This window comes from Misgurnus anguillicaudatus, chromosome 22 (genome assembly GCF_027580225.2).
Source record: "Misgurnus anguillicaudatus chromosome 22, ASM2758022v2, whole genome shotgun sequence".
NCBI classification, from domain to species: Eukaryota; Metazoa; Chordata; class Actinopteri; order Cypriniformes; family Cobitidae; genus Misgurnus; species Misgurnus anguillicaudatus.
This window is the reverse complement of record NC_073358.2, coordinates 48046861-48074367: the sequence shown is the minus strand read 5'-3', so window position 1 is coordinate 48074367 and position 27507 is coordinate 48046861. Positions and strand designations below refer to the sequence as shown.

At 35.4% G+C, this 27507-nt stretch overlaps 1 protein-coding gene and 1 long non-coding RNA gene across 5 annotated transcripts in view; one reads left to right on the top strand and one right to left on the bottom strand.

Moving 5' to 3' along the window:
• Positions 1-394: 394 nt before the first annotated feature.
• Positions 395-27507, bottom strand: part of prodhb (proline dehydrogenase (oxidase) 1b) — a 38344-nt gene continuing 11231 nt past the window's right edge. The window contains exons 3-14 of one of the 2 annotated variants that reach the window (XM_073860533.1): positions 27234-27268; positions 27009-27155; positions 24335-24444; positions 24124-24240; positions 15218-15286; positions 14451-14537; positions 14055-14147; positions 11233-11379; positions 10696-10871; positions 9150-9246; positions 3555-3645; positions 395-1342 (exon numbers count right to left, since the gene is read on the bottom strand). In XM_073860533.1, the coding sequence (XP_073716634.1) occupies positions 1152-1342; positions 3555-3645; positions 9150-9246; positions 10696-10871; positions 11233-11379; positions 14055-14147; positions 14451-14537; positions 15218-15286; positions 24124-24240; positions 24335-24444; positions 27009-27155; positions 27234-27268 (1360 nt within the window). In that variant the 3' untranslated portion in view covers positions 395-1151. The remainder of the gene's footprint in view (positions 1343-3554; positions 3646-9149; positions 9247-10695; positions 10872-11232; positions 11380-14054; positions 14148-14450; positions 14538-15217; positions 15287-24123; positions 24241-24334; positions 24445-27008; positions 27156-27233; positions 27269-27507) is intronic. The other variant, XM_073860534.1, reaches the window with a different exon arrangement.
• On the top strand, positions 19714-22956 carry LOC129415738 (uncharacterized). Of its 3 annotated transcripts, none has more exons than XR_012365240.1 (6): positions 19714-20524; positions 21228-21318; positions 21489-21612; positions 21766-21919; positions 22071-22121; positions 22211-22956. It is a non-coding gene; the product is annotated as an uncharacterized lncRNA (long non-coding RNA). The 3 variants fall into 3 exon arrangements; XR_012365238.1 differs by having other exon boundaries at positions 21436-21612; XR_012365237.1 differs by having other exon boundaries at positions 19714-21318; positions 21436-21612.

Here is a 27507-nt window from a genome sequence, read left to right as displayed (position 1 = left end):
CAAAGAAAAATGACTAAATATGATTGGATGATTTTCAGCCGAAATAGATGAGAAATTGTGCCGTTTACTTTAGAGCAAACCCATTGTCTGGAAATCATTATCATCAGCTCAATTAATTATGTCTTTTTCCTCATCTTCCCCAAATACTCCACGGGGAAAGAAAATATTAAAGGATAGAGAGAAAGGATAGAAAGCCATTGGTTAAGCAAGAGAGACTTCATTGCGCAGATAATAAAAGAGGTTATTTAATTTATGCTCTGTATATGCTAAACACTTCATTAGGCTGCAAACTCAACTTTAAATCATCTCATCCAAACATTTTTTTGGAGTTTACGAAGCGTTTCCGAGCATACAGTATAATATCACCGGCAGGGAGGGTGCAAAAATAAAGCCATTTCCATGAAAAAATTGCTTTATTCACATTGAAATTCAATGCAAATTACAAGATTTTGCTTGAGCACAAACTAACCATCCTGTTGGAATATATTACATCTGAAATATAATCTGTTTATACTTTAACCAAGCTATTGAAAAGCGACAAGACCCGCTGCTATCTACGCACCGAGCTGAGCAAAGCAAAAACCGAAGCTTTCGTTCATTCCTCAGTCTGAGCACGAATAATGTCACATAAATAAAATATAGTTCAACTTTACTTTTATCCTTGAATTTAAACAGTCATTACCAGACAGTGATGCTGAAGTGTTTAAATCATGCTTATATTTTATTATTAGTGCAATTGAGGAATAAAGGTGGGGAATAAAACAACAGGGCACATTTAGACATCTGACATTTAAGAAGACACTTTCAGAACCATAAAGGTGCCGTGGAGAGGGATGAAATGAAAAGGATATAAAAAGGAAAATAGAGTGGAAGTATATTAAAGGTATAAAGGAAGAGGACAGCATTCTGCTCTGCCAAAATACCACAGCTTGGTTATTTATTTTTACAACAAACACTTCACTCTTACAAGTGCTAACTTATAATTAAATCATTTACTTACCAGTTTAACTTAGTAGAATCTCTCTTTTTTCCAAGTGTGGTGTGAAATATGGCTCAGACAACTATTCAACATGGTACTAAATAATGAATTCTGTATGCAGTACCTTATAAGCCACATATGTCAGATGTGCAAAATGATTGACTTGTGTGTTTTATAAAGCAGGTGTGTGAAACACCTCTCCGCTGGTCAGTCTGCGTATAACTTCCTTCCACAGAAGGTCTCTCTCCATCTGGACCCCTTTCATAACGCCGCGGTTCTCCTGGGCCCGTCGGGACAAATAAGGGATGACTTCATTCACCGGACCATAAGGAACGTACTTGTACACTGGAAATCCTGCCTGGGCTGCAAATATACAGTGGGGTTTTTTCAGTTATTTATGTCATTGACGGACATAGATACAATATAATGCTGTATTTTGTACTGTAACGTTGTAATAATTTTCATCTTAAAGGGATTTGTCTTATAATGATGATACCTGAAAGTATGCAGTACTTTGAGAAGAGGTACAGTATTCTGCTACTTTTCTAAGTGATCAGACTTGCGAATTTCGTCTGGCAGATTATCGTCTGGCAGTTTTTGCGAACTTTTTGCGAATGGATTTCAAAGTGACATTTTTGGTAAATGACATTATTCTTGCCATAACCCAAATGTAACCCGTCCTCTCCTTAACTACACTGTGAAAAGCAGCATGAAGTTAAAATAACTTGGTTTTGCAAGACCTGTGAATAGTTGACATAACTTAAAACTTTAAAAATTGAAACTGTTAAGGTCAAAGGGGACATTTCACAAGACTTTAAGATGTCAAATAAATATTTTGGTGTCCCCAGAGTACATATGTGAAGTTTTAGCTCAAAATACCATATAGATAATTTATTATAACATGTTAAAATTGCCACTTTATAGGTGTGAGCAAAACTGTTTTTGGGGTGTCCTTTAAAATGTAAATAAGTTGATCTCTGCACTAAATGGCAGGGCCGTGGTTGGATAGTGCAGATTAAGGGGCAGTATTATCCCCATCTGACATCACAAGAGGAGCCAAATTTCAATTACGTATTTTTCGCATGATTTCGGAGAATGGTTTATCAAAACTAAGTTACTGGGTTGATCTTTTTCACATTTACTAAATTGCAATTGAGAAGATTTTTACTGCAAAAAAATATATATATATTCAAACGTTGTGTTTTCGTCTTGTTTTCTGTAGAAATATCTAAGATATTTTCTTGATAAGCAAAATGACCTAAAAAAATCTTGTTTTTAGACAAAACATATACAATTTATGTGAATTTGTGCTTTAAACAAGCAAAAATATCTGCCAGTGTTTAAGAAAAAATTATTATTTCAAGATTTTTTTCTCACCCCATTGGCAGATCCATTTGCCTGTTTTAAGCACAAATTAAATATTTTTTGTCTAAAAACTAGACCTATTTTCTTATGTAATTTTGCTTATCAAGAAAATGCATCTTAATATAAGAATTTTTAGATATTTCTACTGAAAACAAGACAAAAATATTAAGTAAGAAAGTCATTTTATGCAGTGTTTACACTGCAAAAAAATATATATTTTTAAGAAAAAAATGTCTTGTTTACAGTAAAAATATCAAAAAATTCTTAAATTAAGATAGATAGATAGATAGATAGATAGATAGATAGATAGATAGATAGATAGATAGATAGATAGATAGATAGATAGATAGATAGATAGATAGATAGATAGATAGATAGATAGATAGATAGATAGATAGATAGATAGATAGATAGATTAATTAAACACTAAATTGAAGAAAAATTTGCTTACCCCATTGGCAGATTTTGTTTTACATCTTGTTTTATGCACAAAATCACTTAAATTTGATATTTTTGGTCTAAAAACTAGACTTATTTTCTTGGGTCGTTTTGGTCATCAAAAAAGCATCTTAATTTAAGAATTTTTAGATATTTTAAATGAAAACAAGACAAAAATACTAAGAAAAAGTTTTCTTGAAAATAATTATTTGCGGTGTATGATATGTCCCCTTTAAAGTATAAAATATATGCTGATTTGACAAAAATGCATTTTTTATAGTGTACTGTCTGTCATATAAAGGTTCCCAAAACATTTTAAAATGCAATTTTGTGAAACTGGTGACGTCATTAATATACATTGTTTCTTTACATTGTGGCAACGCCATCTCCTGGCCTGACATAATACAGCATTTTAAGTCATTTTCATTGATCTGTACATTAAACTTTTCAAAAATGCTAAGAAAAAAATAATTCTTCATGTACCCAGATATAACACAGATCAGGGCCAATAAGAAAACACATACAATTACTTCACTATACACGTGTAATGTACAAACAGATGCAACAGCTTCATAATACATTACTTATTTTGAAATATCTCTGAATTTTAATGAACTACTGCTCTGTTAAGCATATAATATTTGTTATTGACTAAGCAATGAAAGATTATAATTGTAAAATATTACTGTAATTTCCTAAACGCCAGATTAATAAAAGCAACAGGCTGTAGCTTTAGATGTGTCTTTTTATACAATGTGAGCGTGTGGTTTACCTAACGGAAAGCTGATTTGGTCACACATTCCCAGGAGCTGGCCGAAGTACACCTTCTTATCTGTGGGAGCCAGACCCATTTCATTCATCCTGTCAGACCATAAACACACACACAGCGCCATCACCGAAAGTGAAAAATGAGAGGACGCTCTTTGGCAAGGTTATTAAAATACAGGATACATTTCACTCCCTGTTCTACTTCCTTCTATCAGTTACGGTCATTATACGCACATGACACATTTTGTCATACTTAGGGTGCAATTAAGTGTGAATGATGTAAAATGATGATAACTCGTGTGAGGTTTACTTTATAAAAATCTCGTCCTGATGACACCCTTGTGACAGAGTATATTAATGACATTTGTCATTGCGTTTATTAAATGAGGTCAAACCCCTAAGGAGTCATTACATAAAGATTAATGTTCTCACATTACAGTGTCCACCGACACAGACTAATTTACTCCCTCAGGCATGTAAAGGTTTCTGGTGATGCAAGATAGTGGAGATTAGAAATTCAAACAACACCATAAAGAAAAAGTCACATCTGAAACTAGGGTAAAGAAATGTAGGATTGAAGATTATTACGGGAAAATTGATGAAATGAAGTTTGAGAGAACATGGTGATAGCGACTCCAAGGTCACAGGTTTTATACCCAGTGAACACAGAAGCCGTTTCTCAATATGCGTTCTTGTATGTACTTGTGTTCTTGTGGACTTGTGAAACGTCATCAGTGGCGGCCCAAGTACTGTTCCAATTAAAAGTTCACATAAAATCCCCGGATGTGTTCTTGATCCGCCCATTTTATCGAGGATGCATCAGAGGAGACTTGTGTGGACTTATGACAGTGAAGTTTCCCAGAATGCATTTCGCGTCAGAAGTTCGTTCTTCCGAGTCTGAACTTGCAAGTCCGAACTAGGAAGGACACAAGTCCGAACTTGGCGTACTTGGTATTGAGAAACGGCTAGAATATATTTTAAAACGTGTTTAACTAACCCTATTTGGGGGACAAATTTGACTATATTTTGCATGGATAAACCTCATTTGGGGATGTCCTGGTAGATCATTGTGTTAGCAATGCAAAAGTCATGGATTCGATTCCCAGAGATCGCATGATATATATTTTATTTTGTGTACCTATTTAACCATATTTGGGGAGAAATTTGTACCCAAAAGTGAGCAAAACCGAAAAAAGACTCCTTTGGGGATGTCCTCATCCATGCAAAAAATATAGTCCAAGTTTAATTAATTGTAAAACTGCAGAAAGTTTTCAGTAACTGACTTGGTAGATCATGGTGTTAACAATGCAAAGGTCATGGGTTTGATTTCCAGAGAACACAAGATATTTTTAATGTGTGTACTTTAACCGTGTTTGAGGGAAAATTTGGTACTCAAAAGTGAGCAAAACCGGACAAAACTTCCTTTTGGGATGCCCTCATCCATGCTATGAAAATATAGCCAATAACTTTTTTTTTAAATCTGAAAGTTTTCTGTAGCTGACTTGGTAAATCATGGTGTTAGCAACGCAAAGGTCATGGGTTTGATTTCCAGAGAACACCAGATATTTTTAATGTGTGTACTTTAACCGTACACACATACTTTAAGTTTTCTGTAGCTGACTTGGTAGATCATTGTGTTAGCAACAGTCATGGGTTTGATTTCCAGATAACACATCATATCTATTTTAATGTGTGTACCTACTTAACCAAATTTGGGTGAAAAATTTGTAAGCAAAAGTTAGCAAAACCAGACTTAACCTCCTTTGGGAATGTCCTTATCCATGCAATAAAACGTTTATTTGGTTGTAAAACTGCAAAAAGTTTGCTGTAACTGAATTGGTAGATCATTGAGTTAGCAACAAAAAGGTCATGGGTTCGATTCCAAGAGAAAACATGATATCTATTTTAATGTGTGTACTTAAATATATTTAGGGGACAGATTTGTACCCAAAAGTGAGCAAAACCAGACTAAACCTCCTTTGGAAATGTCCTCATCCATGCAAAAAATATAGTCCAAGTTTATTTAATTGTAAAACTGCAGGAAGTTTTCAGTAGCTGACTTGGTAGATCATTTTGTTAGAAACACAAAAGTCATGGGTTTAATTCCCAGAGTAAAACCAGACTAATCCTCCTTTGGGGATGTCCTCATGTATGCAAAAAAAAAATTTTAGCCAAAGTTTATTTAATTATAAAACTACAAAAAGGTTTGCTGTAACTGAATGGGTAGATTATTGAGTTAGCAACACAAATGTCATGGGTTCGAGTCCAAAAGAGAAAATGTGATATATATTTTAATGTGTGTACTTAAAGGATTAGTCCAATTTCTTAAAAAAAATCTATTCACCACAATGTCATCCAAAATGTTGATGTTTTTTTTTGTTCAGTCATGAAGAAATTATGTTTTTTGAGGAAAACATTCCAGGATTTTTCTCATTTTAATGGACCCCAACACTTAACTCAACACTTAACAGTTTTTTTCAATGGAGTTTCAAAGGAATCTAAACGATCCCAAACGAGGCATAAGGGTCTTATCTAGCGAAACAATTGTCATCTTTGACAAGAAAAATAAAAAATGCACTTTTAAACCACAACCTCTCATCCATCCTCAGTCCTGCGAAGCGCCAGCGCAACCCCACACAATTGCGTAATGACGTGGAGAGGTCACGTGTTACATATGAAATGCACATTTGCAGACCATTTTAAACAATAAACTGACACAAAGACATTAATAAGTATCATTCCACATACAACAACGTTGGAACGGTCCTCTTTCTAAACACTTGAAAATACTGGGGCGGAGTTTCGCATACATCATCCGAGATCTCTTGACGTGATGACGTATTGCGTGAGGTCGCGCTGGCGCATCACAGGACCGAAGACAGGCGAGAAGCCGCGGTCCAAAAGTGCATATTTTGTATTTTTCCCGTCAAAAATGACAATCGCCTCGCTAGATAAGACCCTTGTAGAATATACTCCTCATTTTATTGTGCATATCTACAACCCTTATGCCTCGTTTGGGATTGTTTAGAGTCCTTTGATACTCCGTTGAAAAAAACTGTTAAAGGAATATTCATTTCCTTAAAAGAAAAATCCAAATAATTTACTTACCACCATGTCATCCAAAATGTTGATGTCTTTCTTTGTTCAGTCGAGAAGAAATTATGTTTTTTGAGGAAAACATTGCAGGACCTTTCTCATTTTAATGGACTTTAATAGAGCCCAACATTTAATACTTAACTCAACACTTAACAGTTTTTTTTCAACTGAGTTTCAAAGGACTATAAACGATCCCAAACGAGGCATAAGGGTCTTATCTAGCAAAACGATTGTCATTTTTGACAAGAAAAATAACAAATATACACTTTTAAAGCACAACTTCTCGTCTAGATCCGGTCCAGCGCGACCTAACGTAAATGCGTAGTGACGTAGGGAGGTCACGTGTTACATATATAAAACGGGACTATTTTAAACAATAAACTGACACAAAGACATTAATTAGTATCAGTTGACATACAACAACGTAGGAACGGTCCTCTTTCAACACACTTGTAAACACTGGGGCGGAGTTTCGCGTTCGTCTTCTGTGACCTCTTGACGTCATGCGTGGGGTCACGCTGGGGCATCACGACCGGATTTAGACGAGAAGTTGTGGTTTAAAAGTGGATTTTTTTTTTTTTGTCAAAAATGACAATCGTTTCGCTAGATAAGACCCTTATGCCTCGTTTGGGATTGTTTATAGTCCTTTGAAACTCTGTTGAAAAAAAACTGTTAGGGGTGTTGAGTTAAGGATTAAATGTTGGGCTCTATTAAAGTCCATTAAAATAAGAAAAAAATCCTGGAATGTTTTCCTCAAAAAACATAATTTCTTCTCGACTGAACAAAGACATTTTGGATGACATGGTGGTGAGTAAATTATCTGGATTTTTCTTTTCAGAAAATGGAATATTCCTTTAAGTGTTGAGTTAAGTGTTAAGTGTTGGTGTCCATTAAAGTCCATTAAAATGAGAAAAATCCTTACTTGTGCATTTTAAGGCAAAACAAAGGGCACTGATGTATTTTAAGATATGCAAGTGCAAGTTGTTTTCAGTTTGGACATCTAGGACTAATCTAATCCCTGTCTGGGAAACTGGTGTGTGTACCTACTTAACCATATTTGGGGGATAAATTTGTACCCAAAAGTTAGTAAAATCAGACAAAACCTCCTTTGGGGATGTCCTCATCCATGCTATAAAAATAGTCTGTTTATTTAATTGTAAAACTCCAGAAAGTTTTCTAGAACTGACTTCGTAGATCATTGCATTAGCCACAACATAAGGGTCTTGGCAGGAAACAGACATACTGATAAAATCTATAGACCTTTTGCGTGTTTGCAAACAGAGATGACGTTTTTTGTGGGCGGAGCCCAACTGGTGGCAGAAAGTGAATGCTTCTCAATAGCTGTGTGAAGTGTTTTAGAGTTAAACTCTGATTTTTAAGGATCCGGTGTTCTGTAGAAGTCTGTTTCCTCTATATTTCTCTTAAGTGTAATGTTTCTTATAACGTTTTCACCAAGTTACGTTTATTTTTTAAATAAATTAAAAGTTTAAATGGCTTGGCTACTAATTGTGTGCATGTATGTAATGTATATGTATTGTTCTTTATTGGTAAATCAATTATTTTAACAGTATGAAGCGCTGAAGTACTTATGAGAGCAATACTATCATGTATTCTGTATAATATCATTTATTAAATATTTCATCATTTCCTGTTTTCAATTTCTTCCTTATATTTTTAGCCTACGTGTTTGATCTAAAACTATTATGTTTACATACAAATTAATTTGTATAGGCCTGTTTATATATTATTAACACTTTACATCGTGTGTGTGTGTGTGTGCTATGTTTATATATTTATAAGTAAACATCATGATTTAGAACAAACAGGAATAAGACATAGGCTAAGATAGAAGTAAAAAAAAAGTAATAGAAAACGAAAAAAAATACGAAAACCTTAATAAATGGTAATATTATTGATATTATGAACTAATTCAAATCTTTAATCTTTCTAAATAAATTATAAACGTAACGTGATGAAAATGCTATAAGAAACACATAGAGGGATCAGACTTTGACAGAAAACCGGTTATCTTCTCTAATTATTTTCTATTCAAAGTATTAAAAGATTTTCAGATGATTTCATCACTCCAGTCTGTCCGGTTGAGGGCTTTTATTGCAACCATAAACACCTACGTTTATCTTCAAATGGTGTCTTCGACGACGGTATACTATAAAAATGAAGGTCATCTATTTTGGCATTCCTATTCTGACACTCAACAGCACAACAAGACATTTTCTAGTGAGTTATATTGTTTGTTTCACTCGTGTCTCATTCATTTCCACCACATGCGCGCGTGACGTAACTGTGACGTCGACTCGCAAAAGGTCTATAGCTTGGATGCACTGTTGCTTTGGATAAAGGTCTCCCAAATGGGAAAATGTTTTCTATAACTGTTATGTTTTAGCATTTACTATAGTACATTTACTATAGTAAATACTAAAACAATAGAAGTGTATAAATGTGTGTGTGTGTGTTTAAGAAAAAGAGAAAAACCAGTCATCCTTTTAAGTGTATGTTTTACTGTATCTAGGTTGTGTGATGCCACCATAACATTTGCTTTCTTGTTCAGCTCGATCTCTTCCAGCACGTAATCCAGACATCTGAAAGACAGCAGTGGCTCATACATCAGCGGGCTTTAGCTCTGAACTTGTAGCCAAAACATTTAGTTGACGGTTGACCGCCGAACACAGGAGCTTCTAAAAAAAGAGCGTGATTTATTTTGAAAGCTGTCAGAAATTGCCTTAATCATAAGAGGCTTACCTAGGACGAGATAAGCCAAAAGTCTAGATACATCTATCTTTTATGTGAAACCTTCTGTCAGCAGATAGACTGTCTCAATGAAGCACATTTCACGGTGAGTGTGATGCACAGATAAGGATGCGCCGTGACATCGCTCAGAAACTACATGGATGTCTATGTAATCTTATTCCAGAGGAGCAAAGTCAGTCTGACCTTACATTTTTCTTTCCGAGTCGATGACGTGTAATAGTCACAAAGATTTACTAGTTTTCCAGAGTAAGTATCATGGTATCTACTATACTCCCATCTACTTACCTTTATTTTGATAATTTGTTGTTTGTTTATATTCGGGGTACCCTGTAAGCATTGCATTGGATTATTATATTTGTGTGGTATCGGCTAAAATAGTTAATGTCCATAAAGACGTTTTAGATGGGTCATCAGGATGCCATCTAAAAAAGTTGTCATTAGGGCTGTCACGATTATGAAATTTGGCTGACGGTTAATTGACTGATAAATTGTGATGATTAATTTACTGTTTTATTGCTTTGACATTTAATTCTCATAATTGTTTTTGTTGTAATTATAAAATTAAAACTTTTTTAAGGTTTACCTGAAAGTAAATACACATAACGCATATTTCAAAGTAATTCTTTGATAGTAAGTAATGTAGAGGCGACAGGAAAGTACAGGGTGAAGAGAGGGGTATGGGAATGCCAAAGGACCTCGAGCCGGGATTTGAACTCGGGTCGCCGGAAGTGCGTTTGTACAATATGTCAGAGCACTGTCCACTACAAATCTAAAAGTAATTTTTTATGAAATAAAATCCTACTAGCGTCATATCAGTACTGGACCACATGTCTGTAGTGGCTGCAATAAAAAAAAATTCCTTACAGATCCTTAAAAATATTATCCTTCACTTCTCCAAATTTGGAATTGCTGTTTTAAAAATGTATGTTTTAACTGGCAGTTCATACTTCTTATCAAAGTTTTGCAGAATTTCTTTAAACCTTGTTTTCCACTGTATTGAATGGCTTTACAATGTATCGCGTTACACTGTCATTCAAGGAGCGCCATTAGATACTGTCTCATTTATACAGGCGCTGCAGCTCCCCCTTGTGTTTTTTAGAGACATGTGCAATCATTGCGGTGATCTGAAATCATCGCGATGAGGTCAAACAATCGTGATGAGACGATTATTTAATCATTGTGAGAGTCTTAGTTGTCATTGTAAAAGTTAAGGCTGACAGTAAGACTTTGCGAACTGTGAAATTGAACTAAAAACTAAAAAGGTTTTGAAAGTTTTGTACCTGTGATACATTCTGTTTGTAGACTGATAGTCAGGGTTGATGGGGTCTTCATATCCAATCTCAGCTGCTCGGATCCTCTCCTGGTACATGTACGCCCCCCTTACCAATTTAGCAGCGAAACACCAGCCCTCTCTTCTCGATAGCTCAACATCCATGGACACATTATCAAACGCATCCTAAACATGAAGAATCAAACACTTCAGACACTTAAAAGTCATTATTTAATCACGATGTGTATTATTACAACTGTTATACTTCACTTTATTTGTTTAAAAAAAAAAGTACAATGAATGTCTCATTATCTTAATTCACAACAGTAAACTCATAATACTGATTTATACAGTTTTGAAGTTGCATTGTGTAAATGTAAAATCACAGATCCATACTGACAAACAGAAAGCATCTACTTCAAAGCATCCACCCACCATATGATTGCAGATAATCCTAAACCAACATCAAATGCTCCACGGTAACACTTCACATACGTGTCAGACATTTATGTGTGTGTGTGTTTGTGAAAGAGAGAGACAGGCTTACTTTGAGGTAGCACTGAAAGGTGTTGAAAACAACAGCATTGTCTCGGTTGAAAATCCTTTGCATCTCCACGGTGAGTCGGCTGATAGCAGGCTGGAAATACGTCTGTTCAGCATCCACCATCAACCTAACGCCATTTTCCACAGCATGCTATACGACAAACATAAGAAACATGCAGTGTGTATTTGACAGTGTTGGGGAAGCTACTTTGAAACTGTAGTTAGATAAGCTACTTATCAGTAGAAGTAGTTAAAACTACAGTCAAGCTACCCATCTGAAAAATTTATTAGCTACAAGTTACTATTAAAAAGTAGGTAGCTACATTAAAACGACTTAAATTTCTTTACAATGATATTATATTATAAATAAGTGAATATCGTTTTTATTAATAAAGAATATTTTAAGAAAAAGATTTGGGGGTTTAAAACCAGTTGGAGCCGGTGATTTCTTTTTTGATGGCGCACAATGCAAAGCTCGTCACAACATGTATTTAGCCCAGGAGTCCAGCCTGCGAGTAAATGGGTGATTCTCACGAAATCATTGAAACACCACGGCACTTATGATTTTAGCTTTAAAATGTGTAATATAGTAACATTAAAAAGCATCAGAATTAACACAATACTGTGTTCTATCTTGCACAATGTGTGATTTCAACATAAGAATTTATAATTGTAAATTTGATCTCATTTTCTGATGAAATTCTCATTACCGCAATGTGTCCGGCTGTGTTTGAACATGCGTTATGTTGTAATTTAATCAAATTAACACAAAAATATTAAGAAAAAAAAATTATTGGATGTTTTGCTAGACTACTTTAGATGACAGAAAAAATATTTACTGAATATTCATGTATAATAACAATGAAGAAAAATTAGGAAAAGGATGTGTCCATCCCTGATGTTCTCATCCTCCGCAACACTTTTTGAGAACAGTTTAAGCACACATACAGAATTTTAATAAAGTTTGATTTTGAGTGACCAAGCACATGGACCAGTTACTTCAAGATGGCTACCAGGTAAGATCCTTTTTTACAGTTAATTTGAAATATTGTCTTGTCAGAATGCTTACACGACATTTTGATTATCATTACCGCAACAGATGCTTATTAAAAATAAGCATAATACTTTGATTTTAAATGCATGTGCAGAATCTCCAAATTATGTTCTTTCAGGTTGTCATGTCATTTTGTAAATATGTCAGTGTTGATGTTTTCTGACTGTTGCGGTAATGAGATTTTTTAGGACTACTTTTTTTAATTATGTTACAAAAAGTGTTAAATGATAAGTAAAAGTTTTTAAATTAATGTTCCCATTTACTCCAGACTTTCTTTTTCAATGTCTGGTGGGAAAAAAAGTAAATTTAAGCAATTTTTACATTTTCATGCTTGACATGTTTAAAACCAAGTTTTCGTGAGAATCACCCAAATACCGTATTTTCCAGACTATAAGTCACACTTTTTTTCATAGTTTGGCTTGTCCTGCGACTTCAGGTGCGACTTATATGTCAAAATTAATTCATACTGACTAACATGAACCAAAGGAAAACATTACCGTGTACAGCCATGAGAGGGCACTATGTTTTGCTCCTGTAGCCTACTCCTGAAAAAAACTATTAACTGAAACATTAACTTAAAGACAACGGAGAAAGACTTAAACTAAATGCCCCCCCCCAAAAGAATAATAATTTTCTAAATAAATGCGACTTATAGTCCAGTGCGACGTCTATATGTTTTTTCCTCTTCATGACGCATTTTTTGACTGATGCGACTTACACTCCGGAGCGACTTAGTCTTTATATTTTTGGCGTATGCCACTTTTGGCTTTTGGGCGTACGTAGACTTCTAATAAGGATCCTACGCACAATTTTATACATGAGAACCCTGGACTTTATACGATCAGTGAAAACGCATGAAGTGACCAGGTGTAAAAAGCCCCATATTCATCTCGGATGGCTTTAGGGTGATTAAATCATGGAGTCGTTTTTCGCTGACCTATCCCTTTAACGCTTTCCCCACCATTGACGAGTTAAATCGTCAATTAAGGAAAAAACATCCCTGCCAATGACGGGTATTTTGGGCTTTCTGCAATACTGCTATTATCCACCAACTTATTATTCCCAACTTATAAAACCCGAAAGTAATGCCTCAGGTGAAAGAGAACAAACTCAGTGTATGTTTAGGATCGCTCTGAATCTGATCTCTATCAAAAGTTCTTCACAAAAATGCAATTATCTCAGCTTTTTGCTCAAAATTTTGTGGGTTTTTTTAAGAAACCTACCCATTTTTGCGAGGTGATAAGAAGAGAACAAATAAAGTTAGGATGCAAGTTTTTTGTTTTTTAAATCAGATAGGCAGTTCTTTCATCTGATATATTGTTGTTTATATATTTAAAGAAGAACATTTCCTGGAAGGCATTAAACTTTTGTGAAAATCATGAAAAATGCTGGCGGCAACTTTTTTTTAAAAATGCTGTCGGGGAATAAGTTAATGTCACCAATTCCAAGTAGAAGTACTATTAAATTATATGTAACAATTGTATTTGATTTGTTACTTAAAAGCAAAGAAACAGAAAACATGACGCACGTGTGACTCACACAGCATCGCACTGGCCATTCACAGCACGACATAAACCAAATGCATGTTTCTCGCATCAAGCTGACGAGGTGGAACAGATCTTCATCCTCTACACTCGACTGAAGCCTTTCTTAAAACACATCTCTCTTACTTTCTTTGCCCACGGCTGTCTGTTAAACCATGACCTTCTGACACTTCACATGAATAGTGCAATGTAAAAGAAAAAAAGGAGGAACACAGTCTATAAATGCACCTTAGCCAAGACGTCCATTCGCTGAAGCATTCGCTTCATCTGTTTTTCCTCCTCCTCTGTGAATTTAGACAGAAGAGACTCCAGCTGACCTCTCTGTTCAAACAAAAAGTTATTTTTGCAGTTCCATTAGATGAGGGAGAAATGAGACATTTACCTTTAATGCATGCTATTACACGAGAACATTTTCTGCGCTTTACGACAAAGTCCACTTGTAAACAGCCATGTTTCTCTTGCAGGCACAATTCCAGACATGTCTTTATTATCCAATTACTTGGAAAAACTCAAAACTGCTATGTGCGCCCTGCAGTGTTTATGGAACCAATTTGATGGCACGAAATCGATAACTCTCTTAATTTATGCTGTGGTTAAAGTATCCGTTTCTTGCCGTCTGCCTACCTGTAGATTCGGGACAACTAGAAGATCGGATATCTGCATTCTGTCGTCAATTAGACCGTTCCAGTCCAGTATGTCGACGGTGCCGGAACCAAAAACATGTTACAATTTTAGCATGTTTATTTAAGGAGACATCTTTTCCACATTTAAGTGCTATAATTGGGTCCCCAGTGCCTCTATCAACCTAGAAAATGTGAAAAAGATCAACCCAGTAACTAAGTTTTGGTAAACTATTCTCTGCAAGCATGTGAAAAAATCGATTATTAAAATTTGGCTCCTCTTGTGATGTCAGTAGGGGATAATACCGCCCCTTAATCTGTACTATCCAACCACCTCACTGCCATTTAGTGCAGAGATCAGCTCATTTGCATTTTAAAGGACACACCCAAAAACAGCAAATGCTGACACCTACAAAGTGTCAATTTTAACATGTTATAATAAATTATCTATATGGTATTTTGAGCTAAAACTTCACATTCGTACTCTGGGGACACCAAAGATTTATTTTACCTTTAAAAAAAGTAAAACTTTTCATTGGTCAATTCTACCAAGCAAATTCTCTAAGTGCTCTTATATGAGGTTACACGCACACTTTATTTTAATAATACCGTTTAGATACTCGCTGGGGTTGGAGTATGGTGGGTTGCATGGGTAATCTTTAAGTAATTCTCTACGCTTCTTAAGTTAACTTCATTGTCTGCTATTGATTTAGGAGATTTATAAGTCTGAGTGTCAGAAGAGCTACGGGAAACGGGCATTTCTCACCCGGATAAGTGCAGCCGTCCATCAGAGAAGCAGCTCTGGATGTTTCCTTGAGCTCCCAGACTGGCTAGACATGCCTGCAAACACACACGGACAAATGAACAAACAAACAAAGACAATTCTGCTATTGTTTACTTACCCTCATGGCTATCCAAACTCATATGGCTTTTTTCCCTTTGCAAACTGCAATAAACAACTTTTGAAGAATGTTACGGTGACTGTACAGCATACAGTGACCATTGGGCCTGTAAGGGTCCCGAAAGAACAAATAAACACCATGAAAGTAGACCATACAACATGAAAACTATATACAGTAGGTGTAAACCACACTGTAAAACAAAATGCAGCATGAAGTTAAAACAACTGACAACAATAGTCAATTTAACCTAATATTTTAGGATTTTACCTGTGATAAGTTGACATAACTTATAAAAAGTTGAAATTGTTTAACTTAAAGGGATAGTTCAGCCAAAAATGAAAATTACTCCATGATTACTCACCCTGAAGCCACCCGAGTTACAGGTCTATCCTTTTTTATACGAACACATATTCAGATATTTTTAAAAATGTCCTAGCTCTTCCAATCTTTATCATAAATGAATATGGGGTCCGCTCTTTTCATAGTGACGTATGACAAATGCGGAGCGTTTTTTTGCGTCCTGCTCTGTGTCTTCAGCCTACCCATATAAAAAGTGCGTACACTATGCTGATACACTGTAAAAAATAATACACTGATTTACTTAAAAATATAGTGCATCATTTTTGCACCACTTTTTAATTTTTTTTTTATATTGCTTAAAATAAAAAAAAAAAATTGCCGAACTATACCTTTAATTTGTTAAGTTAAAGTAACATAAAAACATATGTTGAATTGACAAAACTGATGATTTTTTTTCTGCATAACATCATCCACTGCAAAAAAAATTGCTTTATAACTTAGTATTTTTGTCTTGTTTTCAGTAGAAATATCTAAAAAATTTTGAAACAAGATCTATTTTCTTGATGAGCAAAATGACATAAGAAAATAAGTCTAGTTCTTAGACAAAAAATATAAAATTTAAGTGAATTTGCGCTTAAAAAAAGCAAAAATATCTGGCAATGGGTGAGAAACCTACAAACCTACAAAGCTTTAAATGGCCTAGCACCCTCATATCTTAGAGAATTACTATCAGAATACAATCCATCACGCACACTACGGTCGCAAAATTCTGGTCTCTTGATTATCCCTAGACTATCAAAAGTGTCTAAAAGTGGAAGGTCATTTTCCTACTTAGCCCCTAAGCTCTGGAATGATTTACCAACCGATGTCCGAGATTTAGACACAGTCGATAATTTTAAATCTAGACTTAAAACTTTTCTCTTCAACAAAGCATTCGCATAATTTGTCTAGTAAAAGTACTTAACTAGAAATAGTTATCTGTACGGAACAAAGCACTCGCGGTCATAACACAGACCAACCAAATAAATAAATAAAAACCTTATCTTAACCTATAGTCGGATTGCGATTTTGGAACTTTCGTGTTTTTGTGAATAGTATGCCATACAAACCCGTTTGCCACTGAACCTGCATTAACGACGACAGTGGGGCTTCCAGCCTTAGTCAAACGGGTTGGCACGTATGGTTGGGTTGTGATTTTGGCGCTTTCTTTCTATTGCGAATAGTATGCCATACAGACCCGTTTGCCACTGAACCTGCATTAACGACGACAGTGGGGCTTCCGGCCTTAGTCAAACGGGTTGGCACGTATGGTCGGGTTGCAATTGTGGCGCTTTCTTGTGTCTTGTGAATAGTATGCCATACAGACCCGTTTGCCACTGAACCTGCATTAACGACGACAGTGGGGCCTCCAGCCTTAGTCAAACGGGTTGACACGTATGGTCAGGTTGATAGGTTCGCTTTTTCTCGTGATCTAGTAATAAGTATTCAATATAGACCCGTTTGCCACTGAACCTGCATTAACGACGACAGTGGGGTTACAGGCCTTAGTCAAACGGGTCGACAGGTTTCATTTTCTCTTAAAAATCGGAAGGTGACCCTTAGTTACCATATATACCGTCGCAGTGGGCCCCCAATTTGCAAAATCCTCAACTGTGGATAAAACAATTATGCCTCAATAGTTAGTCTGTCTGAAACTAAGCTGATTAAACCACATCACTGTGTGACACTTGCATTACATGTGAACGGCCCCTACGCTAATATGATTTTGTTTTTCTCTCCCTGTCTCGTCCCTGGGTCCCATTGACCCTGAGGACAATGGGACAAACAGACCCAGTTCCGGTAGATGTGAAAGTCGGCACACCTCTGATCTACTGGTCGTCCTTCAATGTGATGCCCAGCTGATGCCTGACCAACGACCACCGACAGGACCCGCTTAATATCCGCTTAATCTCTGCTTAAGCTCCTTATCCGTTTATATGTGTGTATATACATGTATATCTCCCAAGGGTTTTTCCCTCCTAGGACTTTTATTTTTATTTCCTCGGCTAAACAACCCGGGGTTTTTGTTTTTTTTCTCCTAGGGGGTTTTTTACCCCGGGGAGGTAGCCTGCTTTGGCTTAACTTAGCTTCTTCTTCTAGACGTTACATTAGTAATATGCTCGCTCATAATGTTGCGTCATAGCCGCAGCAAATTTGACTGCTTATGCTATTGTGTATTATGTTATGCTTTCTGTCGTTTTTCTGTGCTTTTACTGCTTCTATTAATGTAAAGCTGCTTTGAAACAATTGAGTATTGTGAAAAGCGCTATATAAATAAAATTGAATTGAATTGAATTGAATAGAAAATATTGCTTGAATTAAGTGTTTAAGAAAAATAAATAATATTTCAAGATTTCTTCTTACCCCATTTGCAGATATTTTTGCTTGTTTTAAGCACAAATTCATTGAAATTGTATATTTTTTGTCTTAAAACTAGACTTATTGTCTTAGGTCATTTGCTCATCAAGATGAAGCATCCTAATAAAAAAAAAAGATATTTCTATTGAAAACAAGACAAAAATACTAAGTAAGAAAATCATTTTTTGCAGTGTCCCACCTAATGTAAGGCTATGTCAAAAACTGAAATAAGTCACTGAAATCAAACTTTGATGCTCCCAATCTTATCATTAGATTATGAGACTTTAACCTCACTGCAAAAAATGACTTTCTTACCTAATATTTTTGTTTTGCTTTCCGTACAAATATCAAAAAAATCTTAAATCAAGATGTATTTTCTAAATAAACAAAATTCCCTAAAAAATACAAAATTTAAGTTAACTGGCACCGTCCCGTGAGCGGGGCACCCAAGTTTACTTCAATATTTTTCATGTAATTGTTAATCTAACACGACAAACTATATATTGTTGGAAATGTCTAAGAATGTAGTTTTTTATATTTCAAACCTTTTAGCAGTAATAATAATGCAGTGACTGTAATGTATTAAAGGCGGGGTGCATGATCTCTGAAAACCAATGCTGACATTTGAAATCACCTTAACAAACATGCCCCTAGCCCCCATTCAAAAAAATCTGGACCTTCATTTGATAGACCTGTCCCAAACATACGCAACCCAGGCAACGATGTCAGTTAGTAGACTGTAAAAAATACTTTGCTGCCTTAAAAAATTTGTTGAATCAACTCTGATTTACAAGTCATTTCAATTTACTATTATTTATCTTGACTAGAGATGAGTTGTTACAGGTGAGTTGTTAAAACTAATAAAATTAAGTTGACTTTTTTCAACTATATTTTATAAGTTGTGACAACTCATCTCTGTTGACATGACTTGTAAATCTGAGTTGATTTAACAAAAAAATTTAAGGCAGCAAAGCATTTTTTTATAGTGTGCTGATTCTTACAAGTGTGTTTTGGTACTCTCCCTTTTCCAAAGCGTTTTTCAAAAATGGTGCACCTCGCCTTTAATTTGTGAGTTTTAAGAAGAGTATGCAGCAAATCAACACAACCTATTTTTTTATAATTTTATGTATAAAATTATACTATATTGCATAATTTTTATTTATTACAATAAATTTAAACTGCTTTAACAATTTTTTCCTATTTCATATTTTCACCTCCAGACAATTCCATAATTTTTTAAAACCTTTTCACCCCCCCACTCAAAAAGGGCTGTGCCAGGTAAAGGGTTAAGTGAATTTGGGCTTAAAACAAGCAAAAAATCTGCCAATGGCGTAAGATAATTTTTCTTAAATTAAGAGTTTTAAAAAAATTTAAAGTTACCCCATTGGCAGATTTATTTGCTTGTTTTCAGCACAAATTCACTTAAATGTTTTTTTTGTCTAAAAACTAGATTTATTTTCTTAGATAATCTTGCTCAAGAAAATGCATCTTAATTTAAAAAAATTGTATTGAAAAAAGTAAGAAAGTCATTTTTTGCAGTTCTGGATTCCACAGACAGGTTCACATATTTAAAGTCAAGCAATAGCTTTGTCTAAGGAATGAAATTTGAACATTCCAATAAAAATCTTGTCCTCTATCATAGCGCTAATACCATTGATGTCAAACAGTACACTCTTAAAATTGATGTGTTAAAATTTTACACAAAATATGTGTAAAAGGATTCCAACACATTTTTGTGTTAGAACTGACACATAATGTGTAAATATTATGCTTAACTGCTTACACAATAAATGTGTGAAACACGTTTACCAGTACACCATAAAATAAAATGCATAATTATTGTAATTTAATGATGATTTATATTTAAACGAAGTAACAAAATAAAATATATCTACTGTTAACCAAAATATATCTACTGTTAACCACTACTACCACATAACAGCCAGCGGGGATTTTCATAAGGACTTGCCGAGATCAAGCTGCGTTGGGCGGGGTACATTAGCGCTGAGTATCCGGTGGTTGTCTGGATCAGAACTCCGAAAGAGTCGGAGCAGATTTTTTAATAAACGCTATCTTTATAAACCGACCACACATTTGATCTTTTTATACATACATTCTCGCCTAAATAGCTTTTGAATATAGCCTACATTTTGTGACACAATAAGAGTAATATTTCAAACATTATGCAGGCGTTCTCTTCCATTGGTGGCTGTTGTAAGTTCACACGAGTCAGCTGATGACGTCTCACTTGGACAGACAACCACGCATTGTTGTATATATTTTTGCATGTGTTATTATTATTTTATTATTATGAAATTCGTGAACATTATTATTGAGCCTTGGCAGTCTATTTTGTATTTGTCTTATTGAGGAGAAAAAAACAGACAAGAACGCATATTGTGTTGCGCCTGCGCTCTGACGTTTTTTTTTTCAACCGCATTTCCAGTCAAGAGGTCAAGAATGTTCCTGTCTGCATCAGGTAAGAATTTAAATAAAAAATTACCGTTATAATATGATATCTATTTTTCATATAGTGTAAGAAACTTTAGCATTAATTGTGCAGGAGACTGTTCATTTAAACTTTATTGTGGTAACGTTAAATGCTCGCTCGTTTTGCAAAGTTACGTTTGGAGATTCATGTTAACAGTCATTGTTTAATGAAAGGCACATTGGACTACGGGTTTATGTGTGACACTTGCAGCACTTTAACGTAAATCTGTAACATCGTGTCCTAAGTAGACGTGACTCGCGGTAACGGGTTTCTTTTCAGTTTATGTCCTGACGTTAATAGGACGGGATATTATAAAGTATGCCTTTCCATTATCGCGACGCCTCGTCGCGTTTGGTTAAGCACATGGTGGAACAGTATGCACGTCACTGTACCTACTGTACACCTGTGAGCGGCATGACAAGACAAAAGACGGTAAAACTCATTATTATTCGGTGATGCTGTAACATACTGGATGCACCGCCACATTTTATAATAATGTTTTTTATTTTCGTGTCGCGCCCTCGCGTTCAACATAACGTAGTGGTCTAACTGTAAGGAGTCAAACTTTACGAACCTTTCACTGCTTGCAGTAAGGCTGAAGTGCTAGGTAGTGAATAAAAGGGGTGTAGTCTTGTGCTACTAGATGTAAATCACAATTCTTGTGTCAATGTTTGTTTGTGATCTTTTTCAGCTATCCATCTGAAAAAGAAAAGCTGGCACTCGCAAAGGAGATTGTGTTTTTGGATTATGGTCTCATTTGGTCAAAATGAGGGACATGTACTGTAAGGATGCTTTGTTTTACATACTTCATTAATGTGTATGAAATTACTTACTTGACAATGTGTATAAAAACCGTACTTGACTCTAACTTAGTGCTATTTTTGCATTGATCATGATAGGAGCATTTTTCTTTATTTTTTTATTTTTATTTTTTTGATGGGCCATCACACAGTGGATTTATAAAAATGAGACTACAGAACATCAGACGGAAGCTTCAATGGAGTTGACGTGAGAGGACATCATCAATAAAGAATGCCATTGACCAAACCTTCAGTCATCAAAGGAGATGGATACAGGTAATGACAAAATCACCAACTGTTGGTGAAATATTTAAGGAATATCCCCAATGTCTGGACATGCCAGTCTTTATAATATACTACACTGCAGATAACTTTACACAAAGTGTTTCATCATTTCAATATTAATATTTCTTATTAAATTTACTGAAGGTGGACATTGAGTTTTCCAGACTTACCGATAGGAAAGAAGACATGTTTATCAGGAAATGGGAGGTGACAATTATTGAGAAACTCAGGGAAATAGCATCTTTAGAGAAGAAAATGGACATCAGACATTCATTGAAGAAAGCTGACAGACATAATGGTATGATTTCCTGTCTCTGTTCCAAATTTTTTTTTTGGAAAATGACATTTAAAATGTAACATTTAATGTAAGATATAAAAGTAATCCTTTTTAAAGAATTTTTTCTCATAATTTATATTTTGCATGTGACCTGCATGTTTACCACACCCAGATCTTCTGCTGTGTGAATTCTGCTGTCTCAGAGCTGTGGGACTTGGTGGCGGTAAGCTTTGTGACTAAAAACTTTATATAAAATAAGCAATTTTCATGCAACAACATTTTCTAATGATGTATATTGTTTCATTTCTGTAGGCTGGTACCAGCATGACCTCTTTGCTTACTAAATGATGAAAAGGTGTCTAAAATCAGCTCGGCCACAGTTGGTTTCCAGCGGTTCTTCAGGACATAGAGGCCACTATGTAATTGTCGCAATGAATGATTCTCTTGCCTTTCCATTTGATGTTTACAATCTGACCTGTGCGGTAGACAGACTTTTCAAATTTTCTAGCTAAGTAACCTTAAGTATCCCTGCCAACTGTCTTCAGTTTTTTTTTTTTGGTATGAATATGATCTACCCTTGTCCCAGTCCTCTTGCAAACGATCCAAGGCAATGGAGTTTCAAAATGGACCGCAAAATTGCAGTCTGTTTTAACCAATGCATGCACTGTGTGGTGGTTTCCCGGACAGGGATTAGACTGGTCCTAGACTAAAACATTTTTAAGAGCTGTCCAAACTGAAAACAACTTGCACTGACATATCTTAAAATACATCAGTGCCCTTTGTTTTGCCTCAAAATGCACACAGGTAATGTTTTTAGTAAGGCATGTTTGTTAAAACCAGATATATTTCCTAATTAAACTAAGGCCTAGTCCTGGATTAAGATAATCCCTGTCCGGGAAACCACCCCTAAATATTTTGTGATGGAAATTTCTTTGAATACACTTGTCAAGTTCATTTGAAGTATTTTTCTTAATGTAAAATAACGTGTTAATGTTTCAGGACAAGGTAAGAATTTTTGATAACTTGCAAGTTGAAAACGATTTCAGACATTGTTTCAACATGTTTAACACATGTGCTTTTAAATTCAATTAATTATTTTATAAATGGTGTTTTTTATGTATTAATGTAATGTATGTTTGAAGTGTTTATACTTGCACTTACATTTATTTAAATTAGCATACATCTTGCAACATACAGTACTAGCATATTTTCATGCTAGCATTAATTGTCAAATATTTATTATTTTACAAATAAATCGTTTGTGAACGATATTTAATAGTTGTCTGCTTGATTTCATTATTTAAAGTTTACAAATCGTATGTTTTTTTTTCTCTTTTATATTAAAACTAAACAATTACTGGGTAACACACAGTTGTGTTAAATTAATAGAAAGTTACACATTAATGTGTTTACTGTAGCAACACATTTTTTGTGTTGCATTTTATAACACATATTCTGAGTTAAATTTAACACAACATGTGTTGTCCCTGCGCACACTCAGAACATGTGTAAAAAATAACACATGTTGTGTTGTTTTTAACACATTTGTTTTAAGAGTGTATACAGTACGTAAAACTATTTATACATTAACATGAAATTTGAGCACTTTTTCTCATAAAATCTTTTTTAAAAACGACATTCTCCTGTAGGAGCATGCACGACCTACACGTACAATGTAAGCTGGGTTTAAAAAAATCAGCTGACCCTTGCGTAAACGTAAAAAATAGACTATACAGTACAAGCTTGACAGGCTCTGTTCACAGTTTATTTTGTAGTAAAACAGCAGAATTAAGATTTATATTTTATGTGTTACCAGAAACCCTACAGAGCTCATTGTTGTGGATTTGCATAACAAATAAATGCATGTAAATGTGCTTATGTATTTAATAAGATATGATTACAAGTTTGAACCCCACAGGGTGCAATCTTTTTGTTATCATTAATGTACCTTCATAGAGTTTGCTTTAAGAAAATGGTCCTCATGTCATTGTACTGTGAATAGCATTTTACATTTACTCATTTATTGTCATGTCAATTACATTATTAAATACCACTAAAATAATCATGAATTCAACTCATGTTGGTATATAGCTGTTGCAGCAGATAATCTCGCTCGCTGTGGGTCAGATTTGTCACGGGTGCTATACAAAGTCAATGCAATATTAAACATGGTGTAGTGTCTGTGAATCTTTATGCTTTGGCCGCAGTTTGAACCCATATTGTACCTGCAATCGCTCTAGATCCAGTTTCTGCTCCAGCACCTCCAAACCCTCATTGCCCTGTTTGGCTGCCAGGAAACTAAAGAAACGCCTCCATTTCACCAACACCTCCGAGAGCTGGAGCTACGTGCCCCGGGGGAAAGATGAGGAACCTGTTTAGTTCTCCAAGGTGAGGGATTTCAACCTATGTTTTCTGATAAATGAACTCCAATCTTACCAAGAATTGTGGGCGCCCCAGAGCAGTCATCTTAATAGCCGTGAAACCATCTTCTGAACTTCCACCTGAATGGGCAGGTGATTTTCTTGTAGTTATTTTAGTGGTAACTGCTGCGGTAATGAAAGCGAAACTATGCTTTTTGGAAGTAATATTAAATGGATTTTTTCCGGTTAGTCTAGCGCAGATGCATTACAATGGATGTTTCTCCAATAGTGCTGGCATAATGGAAAACTGGAGCTGCATACACATTCCCAAATATAAATGCTTTCAAAAGTTGGTCAGCTTCCATGCTTTGATCTCTCACCGAGCATTTGGCATGCTTAAGCATGCGCTAAAAATAAACATAAATAACATCTGCAAAGTAAAGGATAGCGGGATGAAAGTTTTTGGTTTTGGTCAGTCAGGTTTGTAGGGTCTGCTTTTTGATTTCTGTGTAAACTCCACAACTTTAAAGAGCCAGTAAGATGCCAATTTTAAGCGTCCTATCACTGTTTATACTGTAAGTCCCGGGCAGCAGGTTTAAATGCATGCAAGGTCAAAAAACACTGTCATTTTCATTTAAAATTACCCAATTTCTCAATTTTTCACATATCCCCAAACGAAGCCGTTCAACAACTCAGTCTGCCTAAACCCCACCTTTCAGTAGCCTACTCTGCTCTGATTGGTCAACTGACAGAGTCTCCGCACAGACCAAAGATCACTGGCACAGACCAACAATAGTGCAACATGTATTGACCTAGTGCTAACATGATTTACTGAGAAGACATTATCGACATCAATACATATTATTCATCATTAATCCATGCAATAAAAAAGACGATAGAAACTAACATTTTACACTCATTTAAGCATTTATGTAAGCTAACCGGGTCATAGTAAACCGTAAGTGTGCATGCGTTAGCAGCTTGCTAACGTGACTCTCTGACAATATATGAAGAGTTTAAACAACGACATCATTCATCATTAATCCAAGCAATAAAAACGACGATCGAAACTATCAATTTTACACTCATTTAGGCATTTATGTAAACTAAGTTAGTTTAACTAACAGGGTCATAGTAAAACCGTAAGTGTGCATGTGTTAGCCACTTGCTAACGTGACTCTCTAACAGTATATTACGAGTTTAAACAACAACATCATTCATCATTAATCCAAGCAATAAAAACGATGATAGAAACTAACAATTTTACACTCATTTAGGCATTTATGTAAACTAACAGGGTCATGGCAAAACCGTAAGTGAGCATGCGTTAACCACTTGCTAATATGACTCTCTGACAGTATATTAAGAGTTTAAACAACAATATCATTCATCATTAATCCAAGCAATAAAAACGACGACATTTTACACTCATTTAAGCAAGTATGCAGCTATAATCATACTTACAGGTTGTGGTTAGGAGACGCATGTTGTTTCAAATAAAGTGGGTACTGAACCATCTTTCATTGCCAAACCTCTAGCAAATACCTCCGTTAAAAATTAATTTTAATCACTGATTCTTCACAGCCAAACGTTTAGTATATCCCTCCTTGAAAAAGTCACAGCGTGATATGATGTTTACACACCAACTAGCAGTGGGCAGGTCATAGTTTTCGTTTCTCTCGCGGGCAAGGCTGTAGGCAGAGATTAGTATCTCGTGTGACGTGGAAGTGTTCGTGTGACGTGGACAAAGTCGGGCAGGAGATTCAATCCATATAACGACTTGTTTCAGCGATTCAGAGTCGACTCCCTACTTTAGAAGCACTTTTTGGTTCAACTACTTTGCACATTGTTTACATTGATGGACAGCTACATGACACCCTGCAATACAGGTCATTTTCGATTTTGGATCTGTGTGGCTCTTTAAAAAGTAAATTCCTGTTAAAGTAATAGTTCACATCAAAAAATGAAAATTCTGTCATCATTTACTTATCCTCATGTTGTTCTAAATCTGTATGAATTTCTTTTTTCGGATGAACACAAAAGAACACATTTTGATAAATGATGGCAAACACACAGCACAGCGTCCATTGACCTCCATAGTAGGAATAAAAAATTTAATGGGTACTGTCAATTGCGTGCTTTTCAAAATATTTTCTTTATCATTTATCACAATACTTCCAAAATATGTTTTACTACTATGGAAGTCAATGAACACTATATGCTGTGTGTTTACCATCATTTCTAAAAATATCTTCTTTTGTGATCATCAGAAAAAAGGCAAGGCAAGGCAAGGCAAGGATGAGTAAATGATGACAGAATTTTCATTTGTGGGTGAACTATCCCTTTAAATATGTATAAAATAAAATAACAAAATCTTTAAAAAGCATTCTCTGCTCTCAAATGCTGGGGGCGTGCCCGCTGTCGACAATGAAACCACGCCCACACGCTGGAAAGTTGCCGTCTCTCTCAACTTTTAAATACAGCTACAACCTGAATAGACGCTCCCGATTGTGTTAGGGGCGGGGCCATGCTCAGTGGCTTCAGTGTGTCATCGAGCCACCGTTTTAGCCCCGCCCAAATAATCCTAATCACAGAAATGTGTTAAAACTGTTAAACGGTCTTTGTAACTACTTAGTTTACAGTCTTTGTAACGTGATTCAGCAATACATTTCAAACATTTATAATGTGTTTAGAAATGACTCTCTAAGATGACTTTTATTACAAAACAACTTTTCTAGAGCGTTCTTTACCTGCTGCTTTGATGCATTTCAAAAAAGTCTCCATGTTCTGGTCGCACTTCGTCTCATTGGCGTAAAAATATGTACGATTGCTCGTCACTCCCTTGCATTGATCGCCGAACTTCTGGTGAGGTCTGAACTTTTCTTGATTGTGTATTCCTAATCAAAAAAGGAAAATTGGAGCTTTCAGCTTTCCTAAAAGCATCCGAATATTAAATAAGTAAATAAGCTACTCACCAGCGCTTTCTCTCTTTGATAAAGACGTACACGATCTGTCAAAATAAGACATTGACATTTTTAACAAAACAGAAAACTGATCAAAATGACTATTTGTACTTCAGGTGTTTTTTAGGGACCTTCAGGAAAGAAAATGAAGAAACAGCAGTTTCTGTACCGAGAAATCAATAATAAACTGCAGGGCCTGGTATGAACTCACTTTATTTAAGTGCCCTACTGCTATTTGTTTTCCGTCTACGTTTTGGGGTCAGAAACAAACATGGGCGGACTTCCT